The sequence below is a fragment of the Sarcophilus harrisii genome, chromosome 4, assembly GCF_902635505.1.
Source record: "Sarcophilus harrisii chromosome 4, mSarHar1.11, whole genome shotgun sequence".
In the NCBI taxonomy this organism is placed as follows: Eukaryota; Metazoa; Chordata; class Mammalia; order Dasyuromorphia; family Dasyuridae; genus Sarcophilus; species Sarcophilus harrisii.
In genome coordinates, this window is record NC_045429.1 from 122,071,987 (window position 1) to 122,086,329 (window position 14,343).

A 14,343-nucleotide genomic window follows, 5' to 3' on the forward strand; every position below is an offset into this window, starting at 1 on the left:
TTCTCATTTATTAAAAAAAAAAAGTGAAGGGCAGTAATGGCTTCAAAAAGTAAGAAGATGAAATGGTCAACAATATTATAATTCATTGTTAAAATCTGATTAAAAGCCTATATTATGTATATGTATTATTTAAAACAACCTGCTTAATTACTTTTTATACCTTCAAAGAAGACCTCTACCAAAGTATTTATTCTAATATAGACATTCTCAATCATATGATCAACAAGATGACAGACTAAGTATTTTCTCCCATTCCATGACATCTCAAGCCTCTCCAAAACAGAAATCATGTACCAAAGGTAAAGCAACTTCAGCTGTCTCTATCATCTAATGTAGTCCCACCTACAGCCCAAAAAACGGTAAAAAGAATCCCACCCCTCCAAAAGTAACTCAGCTCACTTGGCCTCCTTTTCCTACATCCCACAATTCATCCAGAGAAGCAGACCCAAACACACAAGCTTACACCAAAATCTACCCCTAAAACCAGGTGTCCCTCTCTTTTTTCTATTGTCTAAATAGAAGACCCAACCTACAGTTTGCAGAAATTGGCTGGGGCCCTGACAACACGTGGCCACAATCCAGGAGAAAAAGCCTGCCAGAGGCTGCAACCAGGAAGCGCCAGTGAAGTCAAGATCTAAACTGTCTACGCCAGCCCAGGGAATTAAAGAACAGAGCAAGTGGGGATAGATCATCAGGACAGGAAACTAAGTGGGGAGGTGCACAATAATTCCCCAAGCTTAAGGGGAGGACACAGCGTCAAATTGTTGCGGCCAGTTCTGACCATCCCAAAGTCATGTGGGACAGAGACCTAAGTTGGGAGGAAAATGAGACACTTTTAATGAAGTCCTGAATAACTATGCTTGATTGGCAGATAAAGACAAGAACTGGTGAAATTGCTCCCAGCAACAGGCAGGAAAGGTCATGGAGAGGGATCGGTTTACCTTCATGATCCTACTTTCTGTGGAGTCTTGAGTAGAACCACTTCGCTATATCTGGTCAGAAATCTGAGTTTTGTCAGACTTCTGAGATTATTTCCCTATAAATCAGTCCATTTTTGTTGAAACCCCTTTGGGGGTCAGTCTGCCATGGAACTCTGCCTCATAGGGTCTTTCCCTTTCCCTCTCCTCCATGCTACATGTTATCTCTCCTCTCCCCCCCCCCCCCCCCCCCCCCCCCCCCCCCCCCCCCCCCCCCCCCCCCCCCCCCAAGCCTCTATTCTTTTTCCTTCTTATATAGCAACTAACTCTTTTAGGGTGCTTAACTCCTCTGCAAATTTAGCCTTTCACCTAAGGGCACACTCCAACTTCATGGTGGTGTCCTCAAGCTCCACTAGGGAATTTGTCTTTTCCATCATTAATTGTTAAAATTTCTTTCCTTGCGAACTATATGCTCTTCCAACTCTATTTCATATTTACCACTCCTGATGTCTATTATCTCTTTTCATTATGTCTGTAGCCTAAATAAACCCACCATTTGCTAAAAAGAATGGTCAATTTGAACTCTTATGACCAAACCAACATATTATAATTATGACATTAAACACTAAATAAAAACAAGTTTGCCTCGCTAACACTCCAACAACAGAAAGAGCAGGCAAAAATTATAGCAACAGAGGGGCAAAAGAGACTTTTTAAATGTACACAAGAAGACAGGAATGAAATCTGAGAGAGACAACAGGAGGGTATTATGCATGGAATCCGTTAACATCCTGCCTTCAGCTAAATGCTTCTTTTGTGGAACTATTACAATATAGGATACAATAAGTGGGAGTTGGGAATGGGGTAGAGGAAAGTAGAAGGTAGGTGGATAAAAAGTGATGTCGGGACTAAGCAAAGGCTGACAAAAAGGGACGTTGGTTTCGGAGGTCTCAGGAAGATTATAGCCTTCAGAGGGAATTGGGTCAGGAAGACTGAAGATGGGGAAAGAAGGTAGGAAGTTCCCCTCTTTTTTTTTTTTTTTTTGGTGAAGAGAGGGGTGGTGAATAAAGATGAGAACTGGAGAATAGATGATGTCTGAGGGAATTAGTACTTGCAAAGTCAGAGGAACGGGAGTATATGTGGAATCTTTGGAGGCATTTAGGAGAGTAGGAAGCATGAACAGATAGAAATTTCTACATAAATGTAAAAAATAAATCCCCTAAAAATGATATAAACCAGTGGTAGACTGGTTGCAGAAAGTACCTAGAATTTAAAAGCTTTCCCACAAACAAAACCAATGCAATCAAGATTAGAGAAGGAAAACAGAAGGCTTGGGAAATAATTGTTACAGTCAATGTTCTAATAAAGGTCTCATTTCTCAAATATATAAAGAACTGAGTCAAATGTATAAAAATATAAGTCATTTCCCAATTGATAAATGTTCAAAAGATATGAACAAGCAGTATTTAGATGAAGAAATTAAAACTCTATAGTAATATAGAGACTATATATGACTATAGAGATATGGAAAAATGCTCTAAATCATCAATTAGAAAAATGTAAATGAAAATATCATTGAGGTAACACCCCACATCTATCAGATTGGATCACAGCATACTATCTTCACTTTTTGTTTTTTCATTATGATGATTTTTCCCATTTGTTCTGATTCTTCTTTCACAACATGACTAATGTGAAGATGTTTAACATAATTGTATATGTATATCCTCTCTCAGATTGCTTGCTGTCTTGGGGAGGTGGAAGTAAAGGAGAGAGAAAATCAAACTCAAAATTTTACAAAACTGAATGTTGAAAACTATCTTTACAATATAATTGGAAAAAAATAAAATACTATTATAAGTAGTAAAAAAAAAAAAAAAAAAAATGCACTTAAAGAGGAAAAAGAGCCTAGAACAGCTTGCAAACTTTGATCACTGAAAACAGAGATGTAGATGCATCAATGTTGTTGGCAAAGAAGCTTTCGGTTTCAAATACCCTCCTCAGCTGTAAATACAACATTATGTTTCTGCAATTTGAATCTTTTTAAAGTTGGCCCTTTTCCAAGGAAAACAATATCCATACTAACTACTACAATTTAAAAGGAAAGAATGATACACCAAAAACATAGAAGCATATATGCAATAAATTTCAAACCTAGTTACTGAAGGTGACTAAGACATCAATGTAAAAATGATTATCTTGGCAAACTCTTTACAAACATAAGTGTTTTACATACAGTAGATATTTGAGACTTTGTTGAACTATTACATTTTTTAAAAATGGATGTTACCAAAAATCACTGTAAAAAATGAAAACTATAAATCTACCAGCAGCAAAGATTAAATATTGATTTAAAGGATGTTGGTCTCATAATTTGCATTTCAGGGAAGATCACTCATGGCTAAAATAAAGGTTAATTATTTGTTTTCCCAAAAAATATTTCATTTTCTGATGATAAGACACATTTTTTCGAAATTCAGAAATCAAAATCAAAGAAGAAAAATCCCACAAGTATCATATTCTTATATTCTGATTTTTTTTACTTTTACTCAGTTTTCTTATTTTATCAATACCTTTTCTCTTCAGAATCTCAGAAAATAATCAAGAATATAAAATTTGAAAAATGCTTTGCATACTTAATTGTGAAATCCTACTCCAGGAAAATAGGTAAGTCAAATATCACTATGATTGATGATTATTAGTAGATATTTTCAGAAGTAGTTTACTCAGCAATACAATTCTAAATATGCTCTACAAGCTTCTGGCGAGATCCTTCCATTAATAGGGTTACAGACACACTCCTGGAAATTAAGAATAAGGTATAATGGGCAGCTAGGTGGCACAATGGACAGAGCACCAGCCCTGAAGAAAGGAGGACCTGAATTCAAATCTGATCTGAGACATTTAATAGGTCCTAGTTGTGTGACCCTGGGCAAGTCACTTAACCCCAACTGCAGAAGAAAGAAGAATAAGAAGAATTAAAAGGTATGACCGTCAAGTGGGTATGTATTAACTTTGGATGTTTGAAATACATTAATCTATTTAAATAAGCAAAATGAAATCTAGATATCTTAATCCCTATAATAAAAGTCAAAAGGAAAAGCATTCCTTTTTTATGAGTGCTAGCAATTCTAGTACACATAAACATTTTGAGACTATCAAATTCTAAATATCCAAAAATGCTTAGCAACTTTAAAAAAACCTTTCAGTTAAAATGCAAGATCACACCATTTTATAGGAACCAATAATGCTAATAGAATGTGGTTACTTACACGGGCAACACAGTAGTCCTTAGGGTTTTCTTTTTCCAAACCGTATTTCTCTAAAGCTTCAACCACAGCAAAATCTGCCGTATCTGTGGTTGACAGCAAGATTGTCTTGTATGGGATGTTTGGTTTCAAACTATCTGCATAAATCCTCAGTGTTCCACCTGTTTAAAAAAAAAATTAAGTTTAAGAACATAAAACAGCAACCATTAAATGGCACTATTCCAAGTGTTCTCAAATTCTGGTAATTTGTAATTCACTTAATTTTGAAAATTTTTGAAAAACTTCAGTTTGCAGTGAGTTCTACTATAATAATTTTTGCCAGAGCATATTACTAACGATAGCACAGAACAAGGTAAAGCTAATTTTTTGAATGCTCTTATTTTCTGAACAATTTTATTCTAAATATAACAACAACTTACACAATGAAAAGAATCATTGCTTTATTGTCAGCAAATGTTTTACAATTGGGAAGAAAGCTGAAAGTTTAACAACTTTGTTTTTCTTTTATTTAACAGCTTATATTGTGGTAGACTTTCTACCAATCATATTTTTACTTCAAAGAATTAAGAGAGTTACTTTAATGTTCACTTTGTTTTATTTTAAAATCTTTTGCGAAGTTTACTAGAACTAAAGAAATACTGTTAAATTTTATAAAACATACATTTCGTATCAGGATAAATCAAAATCAATTCAAAATAGAGCTTCAGCTACTACCTTATCCATTTTTCCTTAATATTTCATACTCAAACCATGTTTACATATATTTGTTTTAAATATCATTTCTACTTAAGAGATTTACTTCTTTTGTCTATTCAAATTTCTCAATTTTATCTGCTTATTTGTCAATATGAAAATATATTTACAGATTCCCTCAGCAGTCTTAATGGAAAGGGAATATAAATGACTCCTACATTTTACAGGCACAAAAGTTATGTTATTTGTGCATTATAAACACTGCATAAATTCCACATTGGTTCTAAACCAATACATTTTTGTTCAAAAGATTGATTTTAAGTAATCATATTGAATTGATTTAACAGAAAGTATTAAATTACTTAGGGCTTTCTTTTTTTGGTTCGAATATCAAATAATAAACTAACATATCTACTCTATCCTGTTTCCTTTTCTCTTTAATCACAATCTTGAAAAAACATCTAACCAGCCAAACAGTCCCAAAAGTCCAAAACAACTACAGAAAAACTCAAATCACAACACAGAAAAAGAATCTAAGAGCTAGAAATAGCTTCAAAAGTAATCATGATTACAAAGGTAAACTGAAATAATATAAAATACCTGCAGAAAGATTGTAAAATGAAACTCAATGTTTATCACTTTAAACACATTTTTCCCAGTCATATCCTTGTGATGTCAAGACCTAATGAGATAAGACTACTCAGGAAACTATAACTGCCCTGGATTAGGAAACAGAAGACTACGGTGCTATGACTGCTTGTGTGACTGGAAAAATCACTTGCCCTCAGCTTCCTCTTTTACAAAATTAAGAACAAAGAATTAGACTAGGTGCCATCTAAGAGCTATTCTAGCTCTCATCAATTTTGCCACTAGATGGTGCTCATTAGATGTTTTTCAATTAAGTGGGCTGGCATCAATAATATAATATCCCTTAAATGGGATTCTTAAGCATTATGGAATTGGGCTAAGAGGGGAGAGAATTGTATGTGCATGAAATTTAATAAAGTTGGCACTTAAATTACTGAGTCCATAGGGAACCAATGCTTAAAGTACGACTTGCCCAGACAAAGGTTTGGAAGACCAAGGGTTTATATCACAAATCTGATTAAATTCTTTTTATTCTAGTTCCCTGATGAAAAGCAATCAAAAAGCATACATACAATGTTGTAATATCAACCTTGTCATGCCATATTTTGGGGGGGGGGGGAGTTCTTTTATCAATACCTCTATTTTTACAATGATTTTGCTATGTATCTCCCGAGATATAAGTAAGTCCATTTCTTCTTTTGGGGAAAAGGTCCATTTCTTCTTTTGGGGAAAAGGGAGATAATAAACTTTTGCTTCCCTCAGAATAAAATTTCTGTATTAAGCAGGGCTTTTTTCCTGATATATTTTTTTGTTAACCTAACTACTCCCCCCCCAAAATGCAATGTTCTCCAAACTAACAGTTTCAACATTTAAAAAATGTTTTGTACTTATTGAACTTTTGGTATGCAGCAATTGCTCTTTTACAACTCTGCTTTGGAGGAGGGAAAAAATAAAACCTTTTCCCTGAACACACATAGCTGAGTGGTTAATTTGCCCATTAACCTCAAGTTTAGGGGATACTGACCTGCCCAATGCCTAAAATTGCATATGACTAATATGATCCTGATACAGGTGTAAATAAAAATTAACCTATAAATACACACATAACCTAAAATGAACCAATACTGATATTGTAGGATGTTATGTATCGCATAAATAGGAATCTTAAGTTGGTCAACATTACCAGAATCAGGCCGGCCATCTGAGCTTCGGAACTCTTGCATTCTTTTTTCCAGTTTCTGCTGTCTCCGCCGTTTCATAACTACCTCAGGATTTGATATTGTGCGAGTAAAACTAGTTTCAGGCATATCTTTATACACCTCAGCTGCCAAGCGGGAATTCTCACTTGTCAGAAAAGAAACATATCACCACTGACAGTTTGAATTGTTTTGTTTTCCAGAGCAAAATATTAGATAAAAGATATCCTGAAACCACACAAAGATTTTTCTTGATAGTGTTATTTATTATTTGAACAGTATATTTGCTCGCTAATAAAACATCACCTGAGAATATAATAGACTTGTATATCAATAAGGAGATAATGATCCTTTAAAAGTTAAGATAGCTTAAAGCATAGTTAATTACCTACTGTGTTTTCACTTACAGTTACTAAAAAAGACATTCTAAATTGAAAACAGACAAACATGTAGAAAAGGGATTAGTAATCTTTAAACAAGTAGGAAAAACAAATTAGGTTATTGAAAGTCAGCTTCTGACTTTTATTAAACAGCAACCAATTTTCTTATTTTTTCTTTAATTTTCCCACTCATGCTACTGTTTGGATGTGTAAAAGTATTAAAGTAGTATATATATAAAGAATGACAGCACTCCTTTCACAAGATGAAATAAAAATGAAATAATACATAGATGAAGGGGCTTATGAAGAAAATATTCTTGACCATAGAAATTTTCACTGCTATAGTCAAATGGAGTGTTTTTTTCTTTTATAATCTATGGTTAAAATAATTCATTTTTAATGTTATATCAATCAACAAGTATTTCTTAAATAGCCATTCATATTTTTACTTGCCTTTTGATCATATCTGTGTTTGGTCATTATTATGCATCGCTCAGGAGAAAATCTCTTGATTTGTAACAGCAAAGTATTTAGGTCGTCTCAACAACAAACTTAACTTACATGTCATCTCCATGCAAAGGCCTATCATCTTTATCAGATGCTTGTCGCAAAGCCTCTTTCTCCCGCTTCTTTTTTTCTTTTTTTTCTTTCTTTGAAAGAGTTCTTTTAAAGTTCTGGATCACACCTTCTTTTTCTTGTTTCTCAGGCCCATTACTTTGAGCCTTCTGGAGGAAAAAATGGTTGTAAAAATTCTTGCTATAATAAATTCTGAAAACTAAAATTAGTTAAAATTGTATTTTGGAACTATATTCCTATACGACAAAGTCAATAGAGAAAGGGAAAACATTTTCAAAATGAAAACATCTAAAATATTCCTAGTTACATCCAATTTAAAAATTGTATTAGATCACACATATATACTTATACACAAAGTAATAATAAAAATCTTTATCTTATGTGACAGAGAGGTGCCATGATTTCATTTTAAAAGGCAGAGAATGTAAAAATTCTCTAACAAAAAGGCTTTGAACCTTCCTGGTAATTTTCATACACAGAAACATATTACCCAAGACAGTTGTTTTTAACAGCTCTAATTGTTAGGTTGTTTTGCTTTGCTGTGAAATAGATCTTTATACCACAAAATTAAAAAAAAAAAAAAAAATCTGACTCCATCTCTCAACAATCTACAAACACTTGAATATATTTCATAGCTATTGGTTATCTTTAAGGATGAACCAGGGAATGGTGGAAATATGACTAGAATTAAGCTTGGGAGACCTGGCAGCCAGTTTTAATATAATTTTACAGATGTAAAATGTATGATGAATAAACTCAGGATAAATAAAGATCATGCAAAAATGATAGAGAGCATTTAACATTTAAAATGTATACAATGATCAGTGTGCATATATGGGGGGGAGGGGGCTTTGAATTTTGCTACTAATAAACTAGAGCCTTCAGTAACTAGTCGGAGGAGGAAGAAAATACTCATTTATAAGCACTATTCCAAGGAACTGTGTTAAAGTCTTGGGGATATAAATAAAAGCAAAAAGACAAAAAAAAAAAAAAAATTAATATAGTTTTAATATGGAAAACTAAAAACACTAGACTTAAAATGAGAAAATTTGGGTGCAAATATGACAAGCAAAGTTTGCTGCTTGAACAAATCACACTTAACTTCAGTCAACAGGACTTTTTTTCACCTGTAAAATTGTGATCCATATTTGCACTATTTCTCTTCCCATTCTGTGTAGAGTCAACTTCAAAAGGAAGGTGCATGAGTAAAGTCAACTATTATTACTACTTGCCCTAAAGCTGTGGTCTCAAAGTTCCTAAACTATGGAACAGAAATAAAAATACCTTCTTTGCCTACAAAAGACTATTGTGAAGACCAAATGAGATAATGCATAAAAAAATATAGTTAATTTTCTACATAAAGCAAAATGAAAACTATTATCAGTCTCTCCTCTGGAGATATATAATGTTAAGTCTAATCCCTCCTTGACATGGCACTTCTTTTTTGAAGAGAATTATCTTATCTCCCCAAATATTCTCAGATTCAATATTTCAAGTGCCTTTAATCATTTTTCATAAGGTAATTTTTTAGTATGTCACCAACCTGGTAGTAATCATACCACTCTGGGCAAAGTCCAATGCATCCATTTAATGCTTTATGTCACTTGTTTGGCTCACATTGATCAAATAAAATGTGGTCTTTTCCATATGTCAATTCATGCTATCAAGCCAGGTCACTTTCACCATTCTTCATATGTTTTAATAAGGACATTGGGTATTTGAAAATGAAAAATGACAGTCCCTATCCCTGACAGAGTTTATAATCTTTGAAAGCATGGAAAAAAACAGAAAATAAAAGCATAAGAAATATAGAAGAGAGAGATCACCTGTAAGTTAGGAAACCATTTGAAGACAGCTTCTGGAGTCTCTTTTAACCTTGAAATTCTATGAAGCTACATTATTTAACTGTACAGAATAAATAGAACTAAGAATACTGAGGTGTACTCCACAACTTAACCTTCTTTAGACTTAGCAATTCAATCATTTAAGAACTCATTTAAAAAATCTACTATCCCAAAACACATTTCTCCACCTTATCCAAAATTATAGCATGATTTAATTAAAAGCCTTCATGAAAACCCAACTATACAAGTGTCCCAAAAATATACTAAGATTTTTGGAACGCCATATCTTATATTTATAGCATTTAAGATCCCAAAGACTTATTTTAAATGAAACCATGATGCTTTTGATGTCTAATAAGTACAGGTCAAATTATCATGTCAGATATAATTTGATATAAAAAACAAGGAAGTTCAGGTGGTACAAAGTTGTAGGTAAATATTTATTAAGCGCCTATTCTACACCAGGCATAGTCTTAGGCACTGGGAATACAAATACAAAAAAATGAAGCCATCTTAACTGACATGAATCATTATTATGTAGTTAATATTCTAATAAACATAGTTACCTAAATCAGATTTAGATAAAAATATGTGAAAATAATTCAAATAACTGAAAAAGTTGCTCTGTGTGTGCATGCATGTGGAATATCTATATGTACATATGTTGTATGCATTAATAACAACACTTCCTTATGAACTAATCTCCAAAGTGTTTTACCTTCTATTTTAGCCTTATGTCTTTGAGACAAGGAGAAAGACATAGGAAAATGACTTGATCACAATCATCTAACTACAATTCTATTCCAGATCACCCAACTTCAATGCTAATATTCTTTCTTCTATACAACAATATTATTTATTAAAGAGGGAAGAATAGCACAAGAAAGTTGGGATTTGAACCATGGTCTTTTTACTTGAAAGCCAGAATTTAATCTACTCTTTTTGTATGCCTTCTAGAAGTAAAAAAAGGAAATAGAGGAAGAAACTAAACAGTAAGTTTTAATTGTAAAGTTTAAAAACTGGTTAAGATCTGGCTCTGAACTTTAAAACTATTGTTATATAAAATTGCAGGCTCCTACCTTAGGAGGAATTGCATCATTTTCATTCTTGAGCACAAATCTGCCCTCCCGATCATCTTTGTTCCAATTTAATTGTACAACTAGAGGCTTCTCATCTATATCCAATCTTCTTTCTTCTTCAAAACATGAAAATTTTTTTTAAAAAAAGATCGTGGTTATTTAATGTGGACACATAATAATGAAACCTATATTTTAAGTATAAAACTTTATTACTTTAAGTATTTACAAAATGACTAAAATAATTAATTTCAACTATTCTCTGGGTTATATAGATTATAAAGGAAAAATTAGTTGAGAAAATAAGATAAAATGAAAGCAAATACATAATAATTAATTGTAATACAAAGATAATATAAAGAAGCAAAATATTAATTAGGTTTCATCCTGGAATAAAAAGCTTCTCAGAAAGAATGAGCTTTCAGCCAAGCCTTAAAAGAAGGGATAAACAGATGTGCTCAAGTGGATGTAAACAACATGGGCAGCAGCACAGAGATGGTCATGAAAAAATCTCAATTAAAGAAGAGTTATGGGGCCACAGTGGCACAGTGGTACAGAGCACCAGCTCTGGAAACAGGAGCATGAGTTCAAATCCAATTTCAAACATGTATTAGCTATATGAGCCTGGGCAAGTCACCCAATTGCTCCTCTCCCCAATCTTGAGAGAGGGAAGAAAGGACATAGATCTAAATGGAGAGTACTGACATAGAAAGCCAATTTGTTTAGTCTATGGCTTTAACTTTTGTTCAACATACATGTTGCTGCTGCTGGAGCTACTAAATGGACTTGCAAAGCTTTAATCACGTTTTTAACAAACTGAATCAGGATTTTCCATTCTATTCTCATGGTATACAGGTTTATGAACTACAAACTCAATATGCATTAGTCCAGTATGGGAAAGTGGCCAAAAGTATCCTAAATCCCATGTAGACAATTATGGTAAGCTCACGAAAAAAAACATTTTAAGGAAGGTAACAAAAACCACAAGAAGGGGAAAGTAGTTGGCAAACATATTCAAGATTAAGTCACATGCAATCAGTTGAAGGGACTGAGGTATATTTAGCCAAGGAGAAGACTCAGAGGGGAGAATTATCTTTCAAATATCTGAAAGGCTGTCAAGTGTAAGCAGGATTATATTTGGATTCAGAGAAGAAAAATAGGAACAATAGATCAACGTTGTGAAGAGTCAGACTTGGATCTGACAGAAAGAAAAGACCTCTGTTTAGAAAAGTTTAAAGAGTTACTATTTAGGTGGATTACCTATGGTAAAGAGTATACTTAAGGAGAATTCTTTTATACATATAGGTTTGACTAAATAAATCCTATAGTCTCCTCAAACTTGAAGATTTTGTGATTTTCCTATTTAATTTCAGGCACTGTTGTCTGTCTTTGTAACATAGTGCGTGCAGGTGTACATGTGTGCGTGTGATACAGATAGATATATTTAGAGATATCTTTTATCTCACACACATACACCCACACACAGACTATCTTAGTTAGAATCTGAATGATTGAATGTATACTTCATAAGTGCTTATACTATGTGTAAAGCAACTGACCACTAAACTTGGATTAACTTAAGATATTTATTATAGCCTGCATGTTATGGATAAGTCAGACTCTCCCTCCTCCCCGAATATAAAATTATAATAATAGTACCCACTTCCCAGGGTTTTAATGGAGGATAAAATGGGATGATAAATGTAAAACACTCTGTAAACATAAATGTACTATAAAAATACTAGCTACTCAACCAACTACTCCAGTAGAAAAAACTATTCAGTCCCTGATATCAAGGAAGTCAGATCCAGATGAGGGAGAAATGAACACACATACAAGTCAAATGAAAAGGTCGAATGAACCCTTAAGGTTCAGCAGAAAAGTAAATATATAAAACTATTTCTGATGTTGAACCATTTGACATGCAGAAAAATTTTGCTTGTAAAAACTATCTTTTCTAATGATAAATGTTGAAGGTGATGTGGGAAAATGTTGGGGAAAAATTGGGACATTCATTATTGGTGAAGTTGTGAATTCAACCAACCATTCTGGAAAGCAATTTGAAACTATGCCCAAAAGGCTACCCAACTGCACATACCCTTTGATCCAGCATTGTTTCTACTGGACCTGTATCCCAAAGAGATCATAAAAAAAGGAAAGGGACTACTGAAATTTTATTTCAAAGCTTATCCCTCATGTCACGATCAGGTTCAGCTGTGTTGAAAATAGCAATTATTACAAACTAAGGGTTTTTATTTACTTGTAACTGAATTTCCAAAAATGTGTAACATATCATTAGAAGAGGTGATCAGTAGGCCAAACATGGGTTTCACTATAAAAATAGGTTATGCTACTTATTGCTCAGATCTATATTTCTAACAATGTGGAGAACTCTTTCCAATGCAATCAGCTCCTCCTCTGAACCTTATAGTCTTTCAAAGAATTGTCTAAGTACACTTAAAGGTTAAATGACTTGCTTAAGGTCATATGGCTAATATGTATCTGAGGCAAAATTTGAACCCAAGTGCTCCTAACTATAATGTGACTTTCTAGACACTAAAGTGGAGTCTCTACCTTATTTGTCTGGAAAACTAACTTAATAGAAAGAAATGAAATTCTACTCCGAATAGAAATGCATGCATAATGTAACAAATATCAAAAACTTAGAAGATTGCTAACATCTATTTTTGCTATCTTGCCGTCACTACGAGAGTAGTTTTGAAATCTTGAAGATTTAGCTCCCATGTTTCCTCAAGGCTCCTTCCTGTGTTCCCCAATCTTCTTAGAATGTTAAAAAAAGTTTGTATGTTATGTATTTATCACAGTATTCTGTATAAGAATTATCTGTTTACATGTCATTTCTCTCCTACAATGCTTTCATTACCTAAAGTCAAAATTCACTTGTTTCTTTTTATTGTTTCTCATCTCTCAGTTTCAAAAGATGCTTAATAAATGTTTAAACGCATGTGAAGTAAAATAAAATCAGCATATTACTTACACTATTAATTACCCTGGAAATGGGGGCTCTTTTCCACGGTGTCAATATATTTAAACAAAAGGAAAGCCTAACAATTCTAACATTTGACAAACACAACCCAATCAGGATACACTAACCTCCACTAACATGCACTTCATAGAGTGAATATTTAGGAGATGATAACATTCTCATGTCAGGTCGAAATTTCTCTGCCAGAGTTTCTATGACATCTTGAGTTGTAGCAGTGCTGGAGACTCGAATGCATTTTGTTGCAAAGTTTCCAGCAGCTTTATCTTGAAAGTAAAATCTCATTACCCCATGGAATTCCAGATCCTAAAAATTAAGGGGGGAAAAGAAAAGTTTCAGTTACTGAGGAGTAAAGGTGACCAGAAATCATGCCTCGAGAATTATTTATTGGTAAATAAAAGGGAAAGGTTTTCCACAGAATAATCTGTTTCATTAAAATCAGAAATATCTTAGAACTAAAAGATGTTTAAATGAACATTTAAAAGAATTATGGAAATCTTTTAAAAGGTTGCTTCATTCCAAATATTCTGGTTGATTAACAAATAGTTTTAACTTGGGAGCAGGTAACAGAAATAACAGGAGGGCAAAGGCAGTTTATAACTATCATCCTACACATAATTTTGATCAATAAAGAAAAAGAACAGGTTATTAAGGAAGAATACAAAAGGTCTTGCAGAACATAAGAATGTTAAATCTTAAAAAAAAAAAAAAAAAAAGCAAAAGCTACCAACCATCATAGAATCAGAGTTCAAAGGTACCTTAACATACAGGTCACGTAGTTCAGCTTGTCGCTGAAATGG

The 14,343-nt window shown here is 33.3% G+C and overlaps 1 protein-coding gene across 23 annotated transcripts in view; it reads right to left on the reverse strand.

The window, feature by feature from the left end:
- AFDN (afadin, adherens junction formation factor) overlaps positions 1–14,343 on the reverse strand; it is a 154,762-nt gene that overhangs the window by 90,326 nt on the left and 50,093 nt on the right. For 15 of the 23 annotated variants that reach the window (XM_031937489.1, XM_031937480.1, XM_031937487.1 and 12 more), the window contains exons 2-6: positions 13,654–13,849; positions 10,543–10,658; positions 7,605–7,768; positions 6,651–6,811; positions 4,190–4,347 (exon numbers count right to left, since the gene is read on the reverse strand). In XM_031937489.1, the coding sequence (XP_031793349.1) occupies positions 4,190–4,347; positions 6,651–6,811; positions 7,605–7,768; positions 10,543–10,658; positions 13,654–13,849 (795 nt within the window). The remainder of the gene's footprint in view (positions 1–4,189; positions 4,348–6,650; positions 6,812–7,604; positions 7,769–10,542; positions 10,659–13,653; positions 13,850–14,343) is intronic. The other 8 variants (XM_031937488.1, XM_031937486.1, XM_031937485.1 and 5 more) reach the window with 3 other exon arrangements.